The sequence below is a fragment of the Balaenoptera acutorostrata genome, chromosome 21 (assembly GCF_949987535.1).
Source record: "Balaenoptera acutorostrata chromosome 21, mBalAcu1.1, whole genome shotgun sequence".
Taxonomy (NCBI): Eukaryota; Metazoa; Chordata; class Mammalia; order Artiodactyla; family Balaenopteridae; genus Balaenoptera; species Balaenoptera acutorostrata.
This window is the reverse complement of record NC_080084.1, coordinates 25,152,418-25,175,826: the sequence shown is the minus strand read 5'-3', so window position 1 is coordinate 25,175,826 and position 23,409 is coordinate 25,152,418. Positions and strand designations below refer to the sequence as shown.

General features: G+C 41.1%; 1 protein-coding gene and 1 non-coding gene across 2 annotated transcripts in view; both read left to right on the top strand.

Moving 5' to 3' along the window:
- Positions 1 to 3,529: 3,529 nt before the first annotated feature.
- Positions 3,530 to 23,409, top strand: part of FAM149A (family with sequence similarity 149 member A) — a 38,790-nt gene continuing 18,910 nt past the window's right edge. The window contains 1 exon segment of the mRNA XM_057537462.1: positions 3,530 to 4,885. Within this exon segment, the coding sequence (XP_057393445.1) occupies positions 4,200 to 4,885 (686 nt within the window). The 5' untranslated portion in view covers positions 3,530 to 4,199.
- On the top strand, positions 14,709 to 14,841 carry LOC114236721 (small nucleolar RNA SNORA31). Its single transcript, XR_003622592.1, has one exon. It is a non-coding gene; the product is annotated as a small nucleolar RNA SNORA31 (small nucleolar RNA).

Here is a 23,409-nt window from a genome sequence, read left to right as displayed (position 1 = left end):
CCCTGATCTATGGATTTTGAAGAGGCAGAAAGAAGTGAACCAACTCAAGCTCTGGAGCTCACAGAGGATAATACTAAAGAAGACAGCATTGTCCCATTTGCTTAAGTTAAGTTTCATAATGTTATCAGTGTAACTATATTTGTTCAGTCAATCAAGGTGATGAAGAAACAGCAAGAATTTCAGTTTACTTTTTTTTTTTTAATTTATTTATTTATTTTTGGCTGTGTCGGGTCTTCGTTTCTGTGCGAGGGCTTTCTCTAGGTGCGGCAAGGGGGGGCGACTCTTCATCGTGGTGCGCGTGCCTCTCACTGTCGCGGCCTCTCTTGTTGCGGAGCACAGGCTCCAGACGCGCAGGCTCAGTAATTGTGGCTCACGGGCCTAGTTGCCCCGCGGCATGTGGGATCCTCCCAGACCAGGGCTCGAACCCGTGTTCCCTGCATTGGCAGGCGGATTCTCAACCACTGCACCACCAGGGAAGCCCTAGTGTTTTATTTTAGTAATAAAATTTGATAGTACTTTTTCTTTATAGAATGTTGGCCTTGGTGTTGTGCTAAGTGAGACAATTTAAATCCCTAAACAGATTAATTCCTCAGGTTATTTGTTTTAACTTTCAGGTTTTCAAAACATAACATTTCTTCATAGCAACATGGCCATCACTTCCTAATACTTTCTCAGTGATGTAGCCAAGCATTATTATACACATCAGAAAACCAGTTCATTAAATTGTTAATTGACCAATGTAAGCATAAGAGTGTTATCACATAAAACATGGCTGTGACATTTCTAATAAAGTCCGTCTAAAATCAACACTGCCAAAGTTAGAAACAATGATTTACTGCATTTACTTTCATTTCCTTACTCTGCCTGAGCCAGACCATCGTGGTACATCACCTGGGGCTCATGTTTTGAGAATGGCATGCTCCAGGTAATTAACAGAAAAGCCTGGTAGCATCTAACATCTGTCTGAAAGCCTGTTGATGGATGAACAATGGGTATAAAAGACCTAGCATCTTGTGAAGTATTGTTTATCATGTTTGCAATTATCGGTCATTTTCAAAGGACCCTCAAACAGAACGATCAATCATTCATCCATTGTGCATTCTTCATGAAGCTGGCTGGCCAGAAGTTTACATCCACTGTTTAACCCACAATGATATTTTTCCCCGTCCTTTTAATATTTTCTGTCATCCTCCCTGTAGATTTTTTTTTTCTGTCGCACAGCACGGCATGCAGGATCTTAGTTCTGTAACCAAGGATGGAACACTTACCCCCTTCAGTGGAAGCACGGAGTCTTTATTTTTTTTTTTTTAACATCTTTATTGGAGTATAATTGCTTTACAATGGTGTGTTAGTTGCTGCTGTATAGCAAAGTGAATCAGCTATATGTATACATATATCCCCATTTCCCCTCCCTCTTGCTTTTCCCTCCCACCTTCCCTATCCCACCCCTCTAGGTGGTCACAAAGCACGGAGGTGATTTCCCTGTGCTATGCAGCTGCTTCCCACTAGCTATCTATTTTACATTTGGTAGTGTATATATGTCCATGCCACTCTCTCACTTCATCCCAGCTTACCCTTCCCCCTCCCCGTGTCCTCAAGTCCATTCTCTGCGTCTGCGTCTTTATTCCTCTCCTGCCCCTAGGTTCTTCAGAACCACTATTTTTTTTTTTTTTTTAGATTCCATATATATGTGTTAGCATACGGTATTTGTTTTTCTCTTTCTGACTTACTTCACTCTGTATGACAGACTCTAGGTCCATCCACCTCACTACAAATAACTCAATTTCATTTCTTTATATGGCTGAGTAATATTCCATTGTATATATGTGCCACATTTTCTTTATCCATTCATCTGTCGATGGACATTTAGGTTGCTTCCATGTCCTGGCTATTGCAAATAGAGCTGCAGTGAACATTGTGGTACATGACTCTTTTTGAATGATGGTTTTCTCAGGGTATATGCCCAGTAGTGGGATTGCTGGGTCATATGGTAGTTCTATTTTTATTTTTTTAAGGAACCTCCATACTGTTCTCCATAGTGGCTGTATCAGTTTACATTCCCACCAACAGTGCAAGAGGGTTCCCTTTTCTGCACACCCTCTCCAGCATTTATTGTTTGTAGATTTTTTGATATGGCCACTCTGACCGGTGGAAGCATGGAGTCTTAACCACTGGACAGCCCAGGGAGGTCCCCTCCCTGTAGATATTTTTAGACAATTATGATCATTATTTTAATTCGTGGCCAACTTTTTAGAGCCAAATATACCCACTGAAGACTTTCATAGAGGTACCAGGAAGATTCTATGATCATGAAGCACCCCAAATATTAATTACTACCCCAATAGTGTATTCGTTTTCTAGGGCTGCTATAACAAAGTGTCACAAACTGGGCGGCTTAAAACAACAGAAAGGTATTCTGTCATAGTTCTGGAAACTAGAAGTCTGATATCAGATGCCAGCAGAGCCACGATCCCTCTGAAATCTGTAGGGAAGGCTCTTCCTTACCTCTTACTAATGTCAGGCTATGGCCTTCAAAGAGTGACATGCCTCGGCTTACAACTGCATCACTCCAACCTCTGCCTCTGTCATTACGTGGTGTTCTCCCTGTGTGTTTGCATTCAAATTTCTCTCTTCTTAAGGGTATTGGATTAGGGCCCATGCTAATGACCCTGTCTTATGTTGATTTTATCTGTAAAGATCCTATTTCCAAATAAGATTACATTCACACAGACTGGGAGTTAGGATTTCATCATATCTTTATGGGGAACACAATTCAGCCCATAAAAGATAGGATACATGCAAACACACCTCAGAGACAGACTGCTTTCAAGGCTGGGATTTGCAAGAGGAGGAGTTTTTCTGTAGCCTTATTGACAGTATCTGCGTACTTAAAGAAAATCATGTGCATAGAGGGAAGTGGTTAGTAATGAAAGCATAGAAATATCTAAAGTTAGAGAGCTGAAGACAGGTGGGTGAATCCCGCACTGTTCATGTAGGGTTGCTCTTCCAAGGTGGAGGAGGGTGATTTGCTCCTATGGTTACTGCCCTCTGTATATGAAATATATATCATATATATGACTCACTCCCCTTGCTTTGATTCTGTGCTCACCTAACAATCTTCCAACTTAATTTGACCTCAACAGGAATTCCTCCCCTAGGGAAAGAGCAAAGGACAACACTGCAGTTATTAGTTAACACATTTGAGTTGGGGCTTATGCATCAGTATTTTTGAGTCAAATAAGTGGGGCTCCACCCTAAGAGGCTGGTCAGCTATGAAGGTCCTGGGCCTGTAAAATCAGGAACCCTGAGACATGGCAGCAGACAAGGGCTGCTCCCAAGGAACTGGGTGAGTTGAATCAAGCTTCACTCAGCAGTGACCCTTTTTTGCTGCCTGTCCCTTCAAGTTAAATTACATATGTTCAGAATCAATCAGATGATTAGCAGCTTAAACCTGAAAGCTCATACTCCAGAAATGATCTGAATACATGTTTTTATTAACCTTCCCTCCTCTCAGAGAGCTGGCCATGGTTCCTTTGGTCTTGTCAGATTGGGTAAGTCCCAGATCTTTTGGAATCAGGGTTATCGTTCCCAGGTTTATGGTCAAATTCCTCACCATCAGCCCAGAGTTCTGCGAATCTGGTGAAGCTCTAAGGGTGATGGAGAAATTGGAGAGTGTTCCTTTAAGGCACGGATCAAGGAGGGGAGCCAGGGTGTCCGTTGTAGACGCAGCCCCAGGCTGCAGTCTGGGGCCCAATTAGCAGTGAGCTAAGCAGGGTTTTTGTTTAGCTTAGCAACCGCCTGCGCGGTCCCGGGGGCCCGTCGGGGTATCTGCGGCGGGCGGAGGCCCGGACCTCTTTCCTCAGCTCGTGGTGGCGCTGGCAGCTGCAGAAGTCGCCTCCGTGGGCTCCCGGACCCCTGGCCCTCGGGGTCTCGCAGCACTAGGGCAGAGAAGGGACTGCTCCCCGCGTCGGGGCAGGTCCGGCCGAGCGGGGCCGAGCGCCCGGGGGGGATCCTCCGGGTGGAGAGAGCACCAGAGGCTCCCGGGGTGCGCGGCTTGAGGGGACCCCGCGACCCCCGTCCCCGCCCCGGGCCGCCTCGTCCCGATCCCTGCGGGCGGCGGTGGATGGAGCCCCGCAGCCCGGCTCCCCGCGGACTTGAGGTTCGGCCAGCAGCCAGGACAGCATTTCCAAGGCCAGGACATGAAGGTCGCTGTGTTGGACCTTGGGTCTCTCTTTGCCAAAATCTTCAAGACCTCGACGGCGCCCGCGGCGGGTCCCCCGCCGGTCGCCTCCTCCAGCCACTCGCGAGGCGCAGCCACCGCAGGGCCGGCGGGCATCGGGGCGGGCACCTGGCTTGGCACGGCCCCGACCTTGACCCTCTTTCCAGCCCTGGCGCCCGACTCCCGCTCCGGCTCGCGGGGGGCGCCAGCCCTGCAGCAGCCGACACCCGCCCCGCTCCATCCTCTGCTCGCCGCCTCCCACCCCCGGGTCTCGGTCGCGAGCCGCACGGCAGAAGCGGGAGGGACCCCCCGCTGGCTGCCCAGTAGCCCGAGAGCAGCCAAAGTCCGGCCCTCGCCCCCGCCCCTGCCCGCGGCGCCCCCCAGCGGCGTCTGCGGCGCAGCCGGCTCCCCCGCCCCCCCGGTGGCCGTGGCGCGGCCGCCCCCGGGCCCTGGCGGGGACTGGGCGGCGCTGCCGTCCATCGGGGGCTCCGCGGGCAGCGGCAGTGTGACCGCGAGCCCACCGAACCCTCGCCCGCCCGGCGCGGCGGAGCGGGAGCCCGGCACTCGGGTGCCCCCCGGGCCTGGCCCCAAGACCCTGTTCTTCACCCTGCCGGACCTCGGCGAGGAGTGGGCCTCGGACAGCGACTCGGAGGACGGCCGAGAAGCGTGAGTAGCGGCTGGGGCCAGGCAGGTCCTTCTTGGGTTGGGACCCCTGCGTCTCCACCTGTCACACCCACCTTACCAGGCGCCCCTTACAAAACTGCACTATTTGCAGTAACTTCCACTAAGTGCCCTGGGTACGTCCCTGCCCTTTTCTTGGATCCTTATTCCTCGGCTTTCTTTTCTTTTCAAACACAGGCTGTGACAGGCTTTTGATCAACTTTCTCGGAGGTAATCCTCTGCTGTTCACTAGCAGAGAGGGAGGGAAGATGAAGCAGGACTTGAAGGAGAGGAGGACAAAATTTTGTTTCTTTTCCAGCTGAAGCTTTGACTTAGGTCATTTGATAGTCAGGTTTCCTTAAGGACTTAGAAAGGAGCCTTTCTCTAATGCAGGATACGGCGGATGTGCAGGGTACCCGATACCTACACTGGCAGCTATAATTTTAAGAAATGGTGAGACACAGGGCGCCTCCCTCCTTTTCAAGGATCAGCCCCAATTCTCATCCTAAGTGGGATTTTTTTTGTGTGAGTCATCGAGTTGATTTACATGTGTATAACATCATTTGACACAAATGGATTTGTATCATATAGCCTAGCGCTCCTGTGTTATTGCCATGGGGCCCTGAGGTACTCCGGAAACGCTGACTGATTTCGTGGGAGCCATCTCAATGGGAATTAGGGGACACTTCCCTCAACACACAGACACACACACACACACACACTCACACACTACCCTTTCACCACCAGGAGCAGTGATGAAAACATTCCTCTTGTAAAATGTGGATTTTAGAACAAAGGCAAATTTTATTTTTTTAGTGAGAAGATATAGCTCCTCTTAAGTGGGTATAAAAATGTTCAGCCTTCTTGAATTTCACAAAAGGATAGTGAAATGGTCAAAGACAAACCAGAAAGTCCCGTTCATGGATGGAGATTTCTGTATTGTAATCTAGCAAAGGAAGAATGGTCAGGCCTGTTAGCAGAGAAGCTCTCTTCTCCCCCCAAAAATGGACAGGAAAACTTTTGCATTAAGACTGATTCTAACTCAATCAAAATTTAAATAACTATTTTCACAAAACTGCATGCCATTCATCTCAGTGCTAAAATAAGTTAAAGAGTAAGTCGTTCCTTTTCATTTAAAATATTATATTATGAAATAGATGTATCAACTGATTTTTTTTCCCCCTAAGGAAAATCAATTGCATTTGGATAAGTGGCTAGAATCCATATGTCTAAGGAATTAGGCCTTTGTTATTGGCTACTGGTCCTTAACATTTATGCAATTAATGTTTTATGAGCAAACAGATATACACACTGACCTTAAACTCTAGTCTTAGTGTTTTTTTCCAACAGGCACTGAAACATTCAGCATGGCCAGTGGAAAGCACTGGTGTTGGTTTCCTTTCTTGAACATCTTAAACCATGTTTGCATTGTCCAAAAATGCTTAATGGATACTTTTTGAATAACACCGTATTTGGCACTATTTACAGTATGCTAATCTACATTAGCAAAGATATCCAATTGTACTGAAAGGGCAGACATTGAATTTTACACAATTGCTTTGAGGAATAATAGGTACAGATATGTGTGTTCAAGGATCTTCCTAATTATGTGCCTTTGTTCTCTCCATGGGACATCGGACAGCCCTTCAAGTACGTTAGCTTTTTTTGTTTTTTTTTACATATGCAAATAGTCATGTTCCCTTCCTTCCATACCTCATTTCTTTTTTTAATCATGAAGTTTACAAACGGATAAGGGAAAAGAAGAAAGAAAGGAATTTTTCCTTCAGTCTTACAGACCTTTTGCATCTTGAAGTATATTTTTTTCACTCCCGGATTTCTGGGGTGGCTACTTATAACACTGAAAAAACAAACATGCTTCAGCCCTGGATTTAAATTTTACAGCTGCTACCTGATCTGTCAGTTTGCAGTTAGCTGTTGCTAGTTATTAGCCTGCCTGATTAATAACAAAATCGTGTACTTGGTTTTCTCAAGCCCAGGGACGCGGACAGTGGAAGATGGTTACAGTAAGAATAAGAGAGGGAGGGGGAAAAGCACAGCTAGAGAGAATGTGGATACATGTAAAACAAGTGCAAGCAAATCTTGAGAAACATGAATCTAATTTGAAGACCACCACACTCATTTACAAAGAAAAGTCCTCATTCACAGTTTATATTTTTTGGAAGAAAACCCATGTATTTTACCTTTGACCTGATTCTGTCCTTGGCCTTTGTTAAAACTAAAAATAGTGAAATTAATTTGAGTGGGGACATATGCAAACTCTCAATTCAGAGCCTTTTCCTTTTTCACTAAGGTGCTATGTAATAGCATGAGTTTTGATCTCTGATTCATGGATTAAATACATGACTGGCCCACAGAAGAGGGGTTCGCCCTTTTCAGTCCACAAGACATACTGGTGGCCACATTTGAACCAGAGGCAGAGATCCTGAGTGGCCTTATTTAGCTCACTCTCCTGCACCCCCAGATGTGTGATTCAGCACTTTCATCCTCACCTTCACCTCCCTGTGTCTTTCACATATAACGTTGTCCCTCATTTACACTGGTTTCTGGTCTCCCCAGCCCCCTTTCCTACCTCCTTTTGCATTTCCAGTTTGAACTACACAGTTATCACCTTGTAAAAGGACTTTTCGTTTGTTCTGCAAATAGAAGAATCTCTAACAGTAGATAAGGTAGATAGATGGAGAATTACTGTGTATGAAGGTTGGTAGAATTAAACATCACACAGTCAGGAAGTATTTCTATCTTTTTTAAATTATCGCTGATAACAGAGAGTCATTGCTCTTTTGAGTGATTGAGTTTTCTTGTTAAAGTCATGTAAATGTGGAAAGATCATAGTTGGTGCCTGAAGGACTTGTTAACTTGACTGCCAATAAAATGAATGCAGGGACTTCTCTGAGGCAGCCCAGAGTTGGAGTGATACTTAAGGACCCAGGCAGGAATCCAGTGAGTTGGATTCCAATCTCAAACCACTTGCTAGCTGTGTAATTCTGGGCAAGCTCTTCAGTTTTCCAAACTGTAGATTTTCCACCTTGACAAAATGGAGATAATAATACTTTCCTCATAGGGATGTTCCAAAAATTCATTGAAATAATATTTTAAGTGCCTAACACATGGAGAAGTGTTTAAAAAATAGTATCTGATTATTATCTGCTTCTTGGCACAGGAATGAAAATAGAAAACATGTTTCATTGAAGAATACATTGCAGGAGAAAAAGAGAGCGACAGAAAAAATTCATTGATATTTATTGTGCAACTGTAATAAATGGCATCTTTTGGTGCAATTATTTGGGAGAACAAATTGCAGTACACTCTAATCTTTCATCATTTTCCCTGTAAAATTTACAGACGATAAAGGTTACTTTAATTAGTATTACCACTCATTGCTGTACAATACCTAGAAGAAAATGTATTTGCCACCCTAGGATCAAACTTTTTTACTTTTCGAGACACTGCAGAATAATCAGTAGCATCACAAATCAAATTGTACGTAGCCAGTACCTCATACAGCGCTTGCGCATTCCTACCCAGTGATCGTATGATATATATGCGCAGCATATCTTTTTTCAAATGATAAACTCTTTGTCCTGTGACACAACACACACCCACAAAAGGCATTTAATAAATACTTATTAAAAGAATAAATGAAAATATTTTCATCACAAAATCCACTTTCATGGGTTCCTAACCTTATAAAACTCGAGAAGAAATTTAAATGTCCTTCTTTAAGAAATTGTCTTGGGCCTTTCTGTTTTCATTGTCTTGGAGTTTTCCCAGAGTTAGTAATGCTTTTTGCTGGGCGTTTGCATTTCCACAGGGATGAATGGTGAGCTCTGTAGACAATTGTCATATGACTGTTACTTTCTATTACAGTCATATGACCATCAATTTCATTAAAAGTAATGAACTTGACTTGGTCATTCATGTCTAGCATTTGCTTAAACCCAAGAAAAGAATTTTGTTCTTAATGTCTTATACAGTAAGTTTTTAAGCTTTAAATTATCTTCTTTACTTTGTTATATTTGAAGTCTCAAAAATTAAATTTGAGTTATTATGTTCTGCTGTGTATTTAAAAAACACATTCTGAATTTTTTCTAATGTGATAGGTAACGTGTGTACTTGATATGTTAGCAGTTACCAGTTAGTTACCTGTTACCAATCCATGATAAGTACAGAAAGTGAGGATAAATCTTTAGCAAAGTTTATAGCAATTGACAGAGTAACTTTATGTCTGTGGACTGATAACAAAACTTTTGGATTTGTATTTTGTGTATCTTTTCCATTTTACTTTCTAGTAATTTATTTTCATTACACTTAAAAAATTATAACATCCACAATGAATAGGAAAAAAAATTTTAATGGTCAGACTACACATTAGTTTGAGAAGCACTGAAACAGACTTTATTTAGACACCTTTAGACCACAATGAGCAAATTTCAGGACACCAAGAGAGAAAAAAACAGCCAAATGATTATACTACCATTTTACTCTTCCTAAAGTAGAGGGCTAAGCAATATTTGAACAGTATCCTCTGATTAAAGATGAAATTCTTTAAATTGTTCAAATGATAGAGTTGAGAATATGCTCTAGTCACAATGTCTTTGGGCGCTATGGCTGTGAAGTTACAACTGGTGGCCAAGAATCCACTGCTCAAAAGGAGGGGGTTTCTTACACTTACTGCTTTTTTTTTTTTTTTTTTGAAGTTGTGTGCCAATGGCTACATCCCATCGGAGGTCTCCTAATTCATTCAAAACCCTTGATGGCAATTTCTCTCACAAAGCAAAACTTGCAAACACAGATAATTTCCCCCAAAAAAGGAACTTTGAACAGGAAATTTACAGACATGACATAATCTCTTCTCTTGTTGCCAATGTATAGTCTCTTTGGAAGAGTTCCTGACTTATGGCTAATAGATGATCACGTGCATTAATCCCTTCTGAATCGCATAGGAAGGAATCATGTCATGATGAAGGCAGTGATCCTATGCCCCATCAGGATATTTTCCCATATTTTAAGTTTAATTTCCATTTGGAGCTTACATTCTGCTACTGGTGGAAACGAAAACCCAGTTATCTGGGATTGCTCTCATCTTTTTTTTTTTTTTAAAGATTTTTTTTTTTTAAAGATTTATTTATTGATTGATTCATTACTATGTTGGGTCTTCGTTTCTGTGCTAGGGTTTCCTGTAGTTGCGGCAAGCGGGGGCTACTCTTCATCGCGGTGCGCGGGCCTCTCACTATTGCGGCCTCTCTTGTTGCGGAGCACAGGTTCCAGACGCGCAGGCTCAGTAGTTGTGGCTCACGGGCCTAGTTGCTCCGCGGCATGTGGGATCTTCCCAGACCAGGGCGCGAACCCGTGTCCCCTGCATTAGCAGGCAGATTCTCAACCGCTGCGCCACCAGGGAAGCCCCTGCTCTCATTTTTATCTTAGGTTTGCGCCCCATTCTGGGGGCTTACATGAGACCAGGACGTTCAGTGGCGGGGAAGGAACCCACTTGTTCTTTGATAACATCTGTTCTTGCTGAATCTGCTGAAGTATCCATAATCTCGTCTTGTCCTTCTTTAGAACCCAGGTCTCATGCCTTTATCCACAAAGGCCCTTCAAGTTAGGGGTCTCCCTCCCTTACTTCTGTGGTACTTAACGGGAGCCCTTGGGGGCGGCCCGCCGCTCTCATACCAACATCCTCAGTCACGGGACTTCCGGGGGAATGCCCACCCACACCGCATCGCCTTTCTTTTCTCTGGGATTTCACCACCTCACCTAAGTTCCATGGAAGGATCAGGACCCTCTGATCCCTCACCTCCACTGCATCTGAGGTCTGAGCTTTGCGCCTCTGAATCACAGTTGCCTAAAGGACATCCTCTAGGAACTCCCTGGTGCTGAAAGCCTGATTCAGGGCTCCACCAGCCTGTGGGAATAAGAAAAGACACTCCTTTTATTATTTGGCTATGGTGTAAATCAAGTGAAGGGCTGGCTAGATTTCTGCCCTCTGTCGACTTCCTGGCTGGGTGCCTTCCATAGGGAACGGTGTCCCTGGTGGACTATTTTGCTTTGTAGTGGACCCTCAAGTCATAATCCCCATTCCCTAACCTCTCTGAGATTCCCTCTCTCAGAAATATAGAAAATCTGAGCCTACGAAATCTCCCCATTCCAGGGAATCTGTTTTCCTTCTGAGGGTTAGGAAGAATCTCCCTGACCTATCTATTTCCTCCTAAATCCTTTTCTATGCTAAAAATAAAAAATCCGTACCAATCTTGTAAGCTTAGGCTTAAAAAAAAAAAAAAATAGCAGCAACAATAGCATAAACATAAAGGAAAAAAATCCTGCTGCATTCTCTGCTTTCTGAAACAATAAGCAAAAAAGCCTTGGATCACTCAATGTAGGAAGGGACAAAGGAAAATGAAAGAACACTAGGGAAAAAAATATCAGCTAACATTTCAAAATTCTCTATCACATATCCTTCATGCACAGAGAACACTTTTTTTCTCCTTACCAGTGCAGTGTAGTTATTTGTTTAATTCAACAACAGCCAAATCACACACCTCTTTGGATATGAATAATTTTGCAATCCATAAGCAAGAATTTTGCTTTGTAACAAAATATTACATGAACATTTTATGGTCCTAGGAATACTAGGTATTATATACATATTAAATAGAGCATGATTCATTAAATACTATGTGCTATTCATTAAATAAATGAATGAATACTATTCATTAAATATGTATTGAAAAAATTCAAAACATGTCCCTTTATTTTTTTAATTTATTTGATCAAAGTACAGTTCATTTACAATGTTGTATTAATTTCTGCTGCACAGCAAAGTGATTCATTTATACATTTATACATACATTCTTTTTCATGTTCTTTTCTATCACGGCTTATCACAGGATATTGAATATAGTTTCCTGTGCTATACAATAGGACCTTGCTGTTTATCCATTCTATATATAATAGTTAATCCCAAACTTAGAAATAGTCAATGAAGACACGTTTCATAAAGCACAGAAACTAAAGAAAGCCTTTGACATGATTAAATATCCAGTTGTGAACTTGGGAAAGAAGCAGATGGTCTTTGGTAGTAACAAGAAAAACAGTGAAGCTAAGACTTTCCCTACTGTTACTTAATAAACAGATGATTAAGCCTAAGTTGAACTCAAAATGTTCTTCTCATATGCATATATACATATATATTCTTCTTAGGATAACTGTCTTCTTAAATTTATTATAGTGCCAGTAATGAGGATGAGGACAAATCCCGTCTGGGAGCTCACAATTTACATCAGGATTTAAAGCTAATAATTATATTTCAGAGAATGTCACAGATGCATAGAAAGTTGAAATAAGGATTTATTCAAAAATGCAACATTTCATTCAAATTCCTAACACTGGACAGTGAAGTCTTAAAAACCGTTCATGTATATGCAAAACTCTTCCTAATCCAGTTAAATTAAGAGTCTACATTGAATAAAATGAATCCCTCCCTCTAAAAAACTAGTAATTTCATTCTAAATTAATGCATAAGAAGTAAATCCTAGGGAACTTTAATTTTATAGTATATGAAGTCTATTTTAAAGAAACGGGTGATGTATTCTCAAGAAAAAGTCTTGGTTTTACTTACTAGTTTAACATTTTTAATAAGTGTTTCACTGATTGATGTGAACATTGCTCAAATATGTATTATTCTACAAAGCCAAGGTTCTCAGCATTTGAAATAACGACTAGTATTTCCATGTCTACCAGGTACCAAATGCTGTGTGCATGTTCTATAGTCATTGCCATGAATCCCCAAAACAAACATACAAGGTAGGAATTTTATTTCCATTTTATTTCCATATGAAGAAACTGAGGTTCAGAAAAGAGAAGTGGTCCAATTCATGTGGTTATGGTTAATATGTGGAAAAATGTAAGATTCAAATCCAGGCAGTCAATTTTTACCATCCATGCATATGTGTAACCAAGTGTTTTTAAGACGATAATAAGGGTTAAAGTCTACTTTTACGGTAATTGGTAGTATTTTTCCTGGAACAAACTGACTCTAAGAAATTATACTCTTTTCAATAAAAATAAGTATGAAAAATAAAAATCATGTTAATAAGTAATCTAAAAGTATCTTCCTCAAAATATTATTTCTAGTAGTACTGATCAGGAGACCAAAATTAAAGCATACTTTTGTCCATTTTGAAGTACAGATAACAAAGGACTTTTATCATAAAGCTATGACATCTTTAAAATAAAGCATTAGTTTTGTCATCTCCTAGTTTATTATATATGTGTTTCTTATAAATCATTTTGTGTATATTTAATAGTAAATCAAATACTTTATTCATACAAGTAAGGCAGATAATTAGCAAGCATTGTCTTACTTGAAAAAAAAAACAGAGAAGAAGCAATTAGATATGGTCCTTGTTAGAGGAAAGGGTATACATATACATTAGCATTTTCTTAATTAGACGTTTCACTTAAGGGTTTGGAAGAAGCCTTATAATTAAATATTGAGGATAAGGATATGGAATGTAGATGAAAGGGATAGTCTTGGTAATGCTCTATTTTTAAAAATGCTAATCACTGATAAACTTAGTCCTAAATTTCTTGGTTCACACTTCACACAACTGAGATTGAGGTGAAGGACCATGATTTTAGGTGATAGGTGAGTAAGAAGAAATTGTGCTCTGTAGGAGATTCATATAGTAGTTTTGTCTTAAAGAGTAACTCAGCTAAATGTTATAAAAAACAAAACAAAACAAAAACAAACAACACAACCCTCTGTGGAACACCTCAGTATGCAATACTTTTTTCCTTCTTATAATGAGGAGAATGTGGTTTTATCTTTGTTTTAGCCAAGGGTTGACCTGTGCTTGATGGAAATGTGTCTTCTTATGTTCCAGAGCTCATGATTTTTGTGAATTCAAGGTCAATATGAAATTCAGTTTAGGATTGGAATGCTTATCTTTACTATTTAATGTACTTCAGTTCCTCATTTGCTTAATATGGTCACTTTGAGTTTAGCATTGTGTGTGTGTGTGTGTGTGTGTGTGTGTGTGTTTGTACTCCAAATACCCTTCTAAGCCATATACCTGTCCCTGTTGGAAACCTCTGTTTTTACCTCAAGCTGACCATGAAGCAGCATGCAACCCTGTTTTCCCCATAAAGCAATTGTGAATTGTTCTTGCATTAAAGAATTAGGGGGAAAATTTATATTTTACTGAAGATTCCCTTGGCAGAGGAATGGAGATTTATATCACACATTGCGCAATATTTTGGTACAAAAATTCCCTTCATTCTACTTCCAACAGTGGCAAACTATTAATAGATTGTTTTAGAAAAACCACCACCTGAGTACTAGAAAAGCTGGACAATAAATTAAAAAACCACTCCAGAGCTTTGGTAAACTGGAAATAGAGCAGCCTCACAGGACCTGAAACCCAGATTTAAATCTTCTTAATTCCTGACGGGATTAAGATGATTTGGGATTGCTGGAGCCCCAAGCCCTGTCTGCTATAAGAACCAAATTTAATCTCCACTGTATTTAAGATATAAGCAACAACTATATAGTGTTCATCAAAGACACAATTTATGTATAAGAATACAGAAATGTTTAATATAAATGTATGGATGAAATGTTTGTACATGCAAATTCTAGAAAAAAAACTGGGGTAGCTTTAATAATACCAGACCAAGTAGACTTTAAAACAAGAAGAATTAGTGGAGGTAACAAGGGTCATTTTATAAAGATAAAAAGGTCAATTCATTACAAGATATGAAAATTTTAAATTTGTAGGCACCAATAACATAGTTTTAAAAGTATATAAAAATACATCTATTTTTGACAGAGCTGGAGCAGTTAACATCTGCTCCTAAGGTTTCTACTACAGATGCAAGAAAAAGTGTTTCATACTTTCTGTTTGTTTAACTGTGGCAGCCAGATTGAATGAGGAAATAAAGTAATTACCATACATGGGGAGGAGAAAAATATAAAACTCAGAAATGATCTTGTAAGCAGTGAAAAGCCTATTTTACTCCAGAAAAGGTAACTAAAATTTGAGTTTAGAAAAAAATTATCTATTTATGTCTATGGTGACAATTGACAGAACTAAGAGAAGAAATAAGCAAATGCAAAATCATAGTGGAAGATTTTAACATACCTTTCACAACAGTTGATAGAAGATATATAGAAAAATTTGAACAATACAATAATTACTCGAAAGGATATCAAATTTATTGTAAAGGTACTATATATATAAAGCTTATTATAAAGCTTTATATAAAGCTTTAGTATAAAGTTACTAAATATTATAAAGCTTATTATAAAGCTTTATATAAAGCTTTAGTATAGAGCTACTAAATTTATCTATCTATCTATATATGGTCTTTTCGATAATAGTGCAGAATCAATTGTATATCCTTAAGGAAATAAAAGAAACTTGATCACCTGTGTCATACTTCATGCAAAAACAAAAGTTCAAGTGAATTGTAGATCTACATATGAAAGAAAAACCAATGAAACTTCTAAATACTATAAGAAAATATAGGAGATGATCTTCCCGTCTTAGGGTTAGGCAAAGATCTCTTAAGTAGGACTCTCCAAAAAAACGCTAACCAGAAAGAAATTACACCATGTTAAAATTTTAGGAACTTCACTTAATCAAAAAAGACCATTTACTAGGTTTTTAATTACCCCAGGGCAGCTTTGTAAGGCCAGCTGGCCCTGTAATTGTAATTAGTTGTTGGATAGGAGGTCCTTCGGAATTTGTTTTTGAGTTGAGCTTAGCTTCTGTCCTTTCACTATTATTTTTGTGAAAGGTTGGAAGACAAAAACCTAAATAGTTACAGATTAAGGCTTAGAAACATACACGTAGTATTTCCACAGCAGAGAACTAGTAATATTAATCATCTGACAAATTATCCTGGTACAATATCATTTTCCAGTTTAGACTGCTTTTTAATAAAGAGCAAAATTTTATAGAACTGTTATCCATTTCAGCAAATTAAGCCATCAATGCTGAAAAAAATTTTATTTCAGAATCAGAAGTTACTGAATTTCATTGACTCTAAGATTCTGTTGATTAAAGCCACACTTTAATTTTCCATTCCACTAAAAAGAAAAATGTTACCTATGTTAAATGTGAAATCTGCCTAAATGTTAAATATGATACAATGCTTTCTCATCAATTAGAATTCTAATTTATTCTTTAGTCTATAGGTGTCAATTACATCCAGATGATTGGTGGAGATGTTGAGTCCAGCTATGTTCTTACTGATTTTCTGCTTGCCAGAACTGTCCATGTTTGATAGAGGGGTGTTGAAGTCTCCAACTAAAATAGTGGATGCATCTATTTATTACTCCTTGCAGTTTTATCAGTTTTTGCTTCACGTATTTTGACCCTCTGTTGTTAATGCATATACATTAAGAATTGTTGCGTTTTCTTGAAGAACTGACCCCTTTATCATTATGCAATGCCCCTTTTTATCCCTGATAACCTTCCTTGCTCTGAAGGCTGCTCTGTCTGAAATTAATATAGCTACTCCTGCTTTCTTTTGATTAGTGCTAGCATGGTATATCTTTCTCCATCCATTTACTTTAAACCTGTATGTGTCTTTATGTTTAAGACAACATATATTTTAATTGGTGCATTTAGACCGTTGACATTCAAAGTGATTATTGATATAGTTGGATTCATAGCTACCATGTTTGTTACTGTTTTGTATTTGTTGATTGATTTGGGATTACAAATAAATTTTAACAGGTATATGAATTCACAAATAAGAAACCCACGACTGGTGAGGATTAACTATATTTTTAATGTTTCAATTACATAAAATGAAATTTAGGATAGTGGTCTAGCAGTTATTACAGAGTCTTCATTATCAGCTCTACTAATTGAAAGAATAAGTCAAGTCAAACATTAGAGAACACTTTTTGGGAAATTTTACTATATTATACTATACTAATTTTACTATATTTAAAATATTACTATATTGATGTTGCAGTTTGGTAAATTGAACGCTTCATAGAATATATTTAGGTAGTTGTTTTCCCTTTGAAAGCCTGATGAGTTCTTTATAAAAAATATTTATAAAACAGTTTTTGAGGGCTTGTTCCTTCTTTCACTTTCTACCAGTAAAAGTATTATAAAGTAACTGTTTAAAAGTAAGAAAAAATTACTGGCTATTAAAGAATGTTATTGAACCCATTTATCCAATGCATTAGTTTGAAACATAAAATTTATTTTTCTGGTTCAAAGCAGTATAGTATTGGCTATTTCATATGATCTTGTATAAAAATTATTGTCCTGATAGATTTCAGCACTTATTTAGAAATTGTTGGGTTTATGAATAACCAACTTAAGTATTTTATTTTGAGTAACATACTATTTCTATATCTTTTTATAATTTTATATGAGCTGTACACCTCATATATGACTTATTACTGTCTAAGTTTTTTATACTCTTCATATTAAAAGTCTAATAATTTTTCTTTCTGCTATCTCTTTTCAGATACAGCATTTCTCTAAATTTTAAAACTTTTAAATATTCTTTGCTAAATATAGTGAGCCTTGGTTTCTCCATATCATTTACAGAGGGCTTTGGAGGGGTGTGCCCTGCATAGAAGATTGAAGTATGGTGTTGATTAAGCTTTCTCACCAACAGCTTGAGTTAGAATGTTGGCAGTGCCATGCCATCAACTTCTTTGTGACTGAGTTTACCGATCTGCAGAATGGTACTGATAGTATTCCCCCTTCAAAGAATTACTGTGAAACTTAAATGCACTAATTTATATCAAGTGCTTAAAATAGGGCCTGGGATGTGGTTAAGTATTCAAGAAATGTTGGTGAATATTGTTATAGAACGCATTTTGTATATCTATAGGAGATATTCATAGAACATCTTTTCGATAAAAAGAACTTCAACAGAACTCTGCAAATTAGCTCTGAGATGAATCCTAGAAAGGGTAAACTTTTGAAGTCAGGCTAGACAGATCAGGATAAAACTGTTTACCTTTGGTAATTAATGTTTCTCGTCCTTGGTTTTCTTTTCTGTACAAAAAAAAATGTAATCACCTTTCAGGGTTGTTGTGAGGTTTGGAAGTAAGGTATGTAGGTCTCTGACCATATTTGCCTGCCAACGTGAAAGCACTCCATCCGGGGAGGATGTTAGTATCGTGACACTTTCTGTTGGCTGTGCAGACTAGATATTGTCCACTAAAATAATGATTTCCGATCTAAACAGGATTCTGCATCTGTACTAGATTGAAAATTCACTAAATCCTAAATCTTGCAAAAACAAAATGGAATTAAAATCCAGCTGGGCATGGTTTTCAAAGTGCTAAAGGAGTGACGTCTAGTGGTTTTCTGGCAGTATTGCACGCAAACATTTCAATTTTAAGGAATCGGGCTCCCATAATTGTGGAGGCGTGGGAAATCCAAAATCTGCAGGGTAGGCCGGCAGGCTGGAGACACAGGGAAGAGTTTCAGTTGCAATTCAAGTCCACAGGCAATCTGCTGGCAGAATTCTTTCTTGGTCTTCAGATCCAGAGGACATGCCCCAAGGAGGAGCTTCCTCATCCTTACTTGGATGTGATTGAGATGATGACTTTTTAGGGGATTCTTGAGGGGCTTGAGTATACCAGACTTGTGGGAGGAATGTAAATAACGTGTGGCTGGAATGGGATTATGGCAAAGTAAAGATGTCTGCAGACTCTCTGGCCCTCTTCTCACTGAGAAGGGCATTCTATCTTCCAACGCTTTGAATCTGTGACTGCTTTGATAATGGAGAACGGTGGAAATGACAGTATGTCTGCTCAGGGCCAGCCTTTAACAGAACAGACAGTTTCTGCCTTGGTTTCTTGGAACCCGGAGCTGCCACATAGGAATTCTGGCCCCCCCACGGGAGCGACTGCTTGGGGGCAGCCTTGAGACTACATGGGAGAAGGGCCCAGCTGCGCCCAGCCATCCAGCCATCCCCATGCCCCAAAGTGCTAGTATGAGGGTGAAGACCTCTTGGACCCTCCAGCCCAGCCCAGTGGCCAGTTGAATAGCACTGAATAACCCAGGTCAGTGCCACATGGGTCAGAAGAATCACCCAGCCAAGTTTTCCTGGAATCCCTGAAATCTGTGGCTTGTGAGCATAACCCCAGGACTGTTGTTTCACCCACTAAGTTTGGGACGGTTTGTTAAGCAGTAATAGATACCTGGGACATACACGCAGGCCACATCCTAGCTGAGTGACCTCGAACATGTCATTATAAGGTGTCTGCCTTCAGTATTTTCATCAGTAAAATTGGATAATAGTATCTACTTACCATGGGTGTTAAAAAATTAAACAAATTAAACAAAAATAACATATAAAGCAGCTAGCATGTTTGGATCATAATATTATTCTTTACTTTTTTTTTTTTCCTGTCATGTCTCCTTTCATATAAATAGTATTAGCAGGTATGTGTTTATTTTAGGTACCATCAGTTTTCCTGATTCACACACACACACACACACACCCTGCATGTATATACATATGTATGTATCATTAATTTCAGAATTTATAACCACTTACCACTTTAAAGCTGATGATTTGTAAACATGGTGAGGACCCTAGTATCCTTAGTTCAAGAAATGGATCATTGTTTTGCTGTTGGTAGTTGGCTTCTTATTATCATCTTAGGGTTGTCCATTAAGAGTCAGAGTCAAAATAAATAAACTGGATTTTTCACTATTAAATGGAATAGGCATGGTTTACCTCTGTAAATGCTGAGCTGGAGGAAGAGGTGGGCTTCTTTGTACCTATTCAGATTTAGAAGGCCTTAGATCTCAAAGGAGAATGGATGGCCACGGCAGGCTGGACTGTATTCCAGTGTCCCATTTATTCATTGTAATTATTAAGAATCTCTTACTGGGAAAAGGCACGCAACAGGTAGTGTCTGCCCTTGGACATGTTACTTTGAAAATGTATATTACTTTAGCCAACTCAGCCGTATTTCTCTCAGTTTCTGAAAATGGTGGCTTGGCCATTTTGCTATCTCACGGCATAGAATCTGGTGACTCTAGTCCTGGTGTTATTGTATGACTTCAAGATTGAAACAAGCACATATTAATAAACCAAAACACAGGTGTACTCTCCGGTTTGTAGAAAAGTTATTGGACTGTATGAGATAAAGCATCTATTTGAAGATGGGAGAGACAGGATGGCATCGGAAGCAAATCTTCGGTGCCTAAGTAGACCTAGAGTTCCTGTTAAGCAGATTAGCATCTTGCATTTACCAGGCTGAGACTTGAATTTTTTTTAAACCTCCCTCTACCTCCCTGCCCTCCCCCCCACCCCCCGCCACGCCCAACTAGGAATCCTTCGATGGGAGGAGGGGGGTCGGTGAAATTGTCTGTAGTGCTCCGATTCATTCAAATTCTATTTAAAAGGATTAAGGACAGCAAACACCTGTCCGGGCAGCCCCGGGGAAGGGGTGGGAAGGCCAGACCGGTGCGCACTGGAGGCCCAGAGAGGGCAGTGGGGCCGGCGGGTGCCCAGAGGCTGAGTGGCCCGCGGTCAAAGCTCAGGACACTGGGTTATAAAATGTGGCCCCTGGCAGCGGGAAGGGGTACGGCGTGCTTTTCCGGAGGTCGGGATCCGGGGAGAGCGGGACGCGGACCGAGGGCAGAGGGCGGCGGGTGGGAGCGGGGAGCGCCGCCAGGCTCCAGAAGAGGGGACGCCGCGGGGAACCGCCGCCTGGCCCAGCCCGCCCCCGGCGAGGGGCGCGGCGGCCAGCGGAGGAGGAGGAGGGAAGGGCGGGGGCCGGGAGGCGTCGCCACGCCGCGCCGGAATCTGGCGCTTTCGGGGCCGAGGGAGCCGGGGCGGGGGAAGCAACGCCGGGCGAGCGGAGAACACCGCGCCCATGGACTGCGCAGCCCGGGCCGGGAGCGCCCCTGGCCGCGCCGCTCGAGCCTCGCGGTTCCCGGCGGCGCCGCGGCCGCACGTGCAGGGCTAGCGGGCGGGGGCGCAGGGCTGGGCGGCCGGGGAGCCCGGGCCCCGGGGGCGCGGGGGCGCCGCCTGCAGGGGGCCGGCGCGGGGTGGCAGCGCCGGGCGGCCCCCAGGCCTCTGGGCTCTGGGCCTGGCCCGCGGGACGCGAGCCCAGACCTGGGGCTGATGGTGATTGGGTGAGTCCTGATCTGGGAAGGACGGGAGGGGGGATGAGCTTGCCTCCGTGTCACCTTTTTGTGCCACGCGCGTGATTTTTTCCTGCTTGCAAAGTCAGAATCCATCTGGTCTGTTTCCCTGCATCCATTCCTGAAATCTCGTGCTGACGCCATCAGGCCCTCCGGAGCCAAGATGCTCACTTGGTCTGACAAGCGTTCGTGGCGTCTGAGATGACTTCTCTTCAGTCCCAAGAGCCGGGAGCCTCGGTTGCTTCTAGAATGAGCTTGTATAAGTCAGGGCTTACCATCCTGCGTTCTAACCCATTCAGAATGCAATACTCATTTCAGACAATCTTTTTAAGCAGAAATATAAATTTTGAAAGCTGCCATCACTGTTTAATAATTGAATTTCATTTTTTAAAATAAATTTATTTATCTGTTTATTTTTGGATGCGTTGGGTCTTCATTGCTGCTCAGGCTTTCTGTAGTTGCTTCGGGGCTGTGCAGTGTGCGAGCTTCTCACGGCGGTGGCTTCTGTTGTCGCGGAGCGCGGGCTCTAGGCACGTGGGCTTCAGTAGTTGTGGCATGCGGGCTCAGTAGTTGTGGCTCACGGGCTTAGTTGCTCCGCGGCATGTGGGCTATTCCCGGACCAGGGCTCGCACCCGTGTCCCCTGTACTGGCAGGTGGATTCTTAACCACTGCGCCACCAGGGAAGTCCCTAATAATTGAGTTTTTATAGGGCAAAGTGGCAGAGGTTTGTGGGCTATCAAGAGGCAACTTTTTTTTTTTTTTTTTTTTTTTTTTTAATTTATTTTATTTATTTATTTATTTATTTATCTTTGGCTGTGCTGGGTCTTCGGTTCGTGCGAGGGCTTTCTCTAGTTGCGGCAAGTGGGGGCCACTCTTCATCGCGGTGCGGGGACCGCTCTTCATCGCGGTGCGCGGACCTTTCACTATCGCGGCCCCTCCCGTTGCGGGGCACAGGCTCCAGACGCGCAGGCTCAGCAGCTGTGGCTCACGGACCCAGCTGCTCCATGGCATGTGGGATCTTCCCAGACCAGGGCTCGAACCCGTGTCCCCTGCATTAGCAGGCAGATTCTCAACCACTGCGCCACCAGGGAAGCCCAAGAGGCAACTTTTAAAAAGTAAAAGCAGATAATCTAGTAATTTCCTTGGCAACTGGAATGGAGTGACTTGGGGAGATTGAGACTGAGCTTCAATTTAACTTTGATGCACCAACAAATTAGTGCAATATAGTTTGGTGGTTGCACTTCAGTCTACCCTAAAACAAATCCTATAATTCTGTTATTCTCTCTTGTAAAGACATCTATATGATCGCTCACCTCTGTTTATAGTAATTAATTTGTTTTAAAAATTCTCTTTTTTGTAGAGTACTGTAGGTATACAACTAAGGACAGAACTGGTTCTCTGATTAATATTTTTTTTAAACTCTGTTTACATACAGAAATATAAATGATGAAAATTAGGTACCATTTAATTGAAAGCAAAAGCAAACTTTTTAAATGAGTGGTGTCCCTGTTAGAAATATTGAAAGTTGACCTTTTTTCCCCAAATGACTATCGTATCTTAAGTTAATATAAAATATAAGTTATTTGTATGGGAAAATATTATTTCTATAAAGGAACAGAAGTTGTTTACTGTTAAACGTTAGGAAGGTATTTGACTAGAAGGAAGTAAATGTTTTAAGAGGTTCAATGAAAGGACATTTTAATGATTAACACTAACTGGGCTCTACCAGCCAGGTTTAATGCCTTATTTAAAATTGAGAGATTTCTTCTGTTTTAGTTTTCCATTACTCTTAATATTTTAAAACTCTCTACAAACCAGGCTACAAACCCAAGCTACAATGCCAAACTAAAGTGAGTTATTGTTTGTGTGTTTCAGTCATTTCTTTAATTTCTTTATGTGTTTAGTGATTCAAAAGAATTTGATATATTTCAGAATTAATAAAGAATTATCGAGTTTTTTTCGTGCAAGGCCGGTTGGCTTTTGCAAGCTCCAGGGCACCTGGTCAAGGGATATGAGGGACCTGAAATCTAGCTCATGTTTCCGTTGCCGAGTTTTGGAGTGAGTCTGTATCCACCTAGGTTTGGAGCAACTTTTACCAGTCTGGCTGAGTCACAAGAAGTTGTTTTTTTCCCAGTTTACATAACAGTTCATGTAGGTTAATAACAACCTTGATTCTAAGAAAAATAAAAATGGTAGGGAACTAGGCTCAGTGTCTTGAGGTGTGTGTGGGGTGTGTGTGTGTACACACGTGTGTGTTTAGGGGGACGTGGTAGGCGGAGAGGGACAACTTTCTACAAAAGGAAATTTTAAATGTCTTAATGAATACACTTATTACATTACAGATACTTTTCATATTTTATTTTA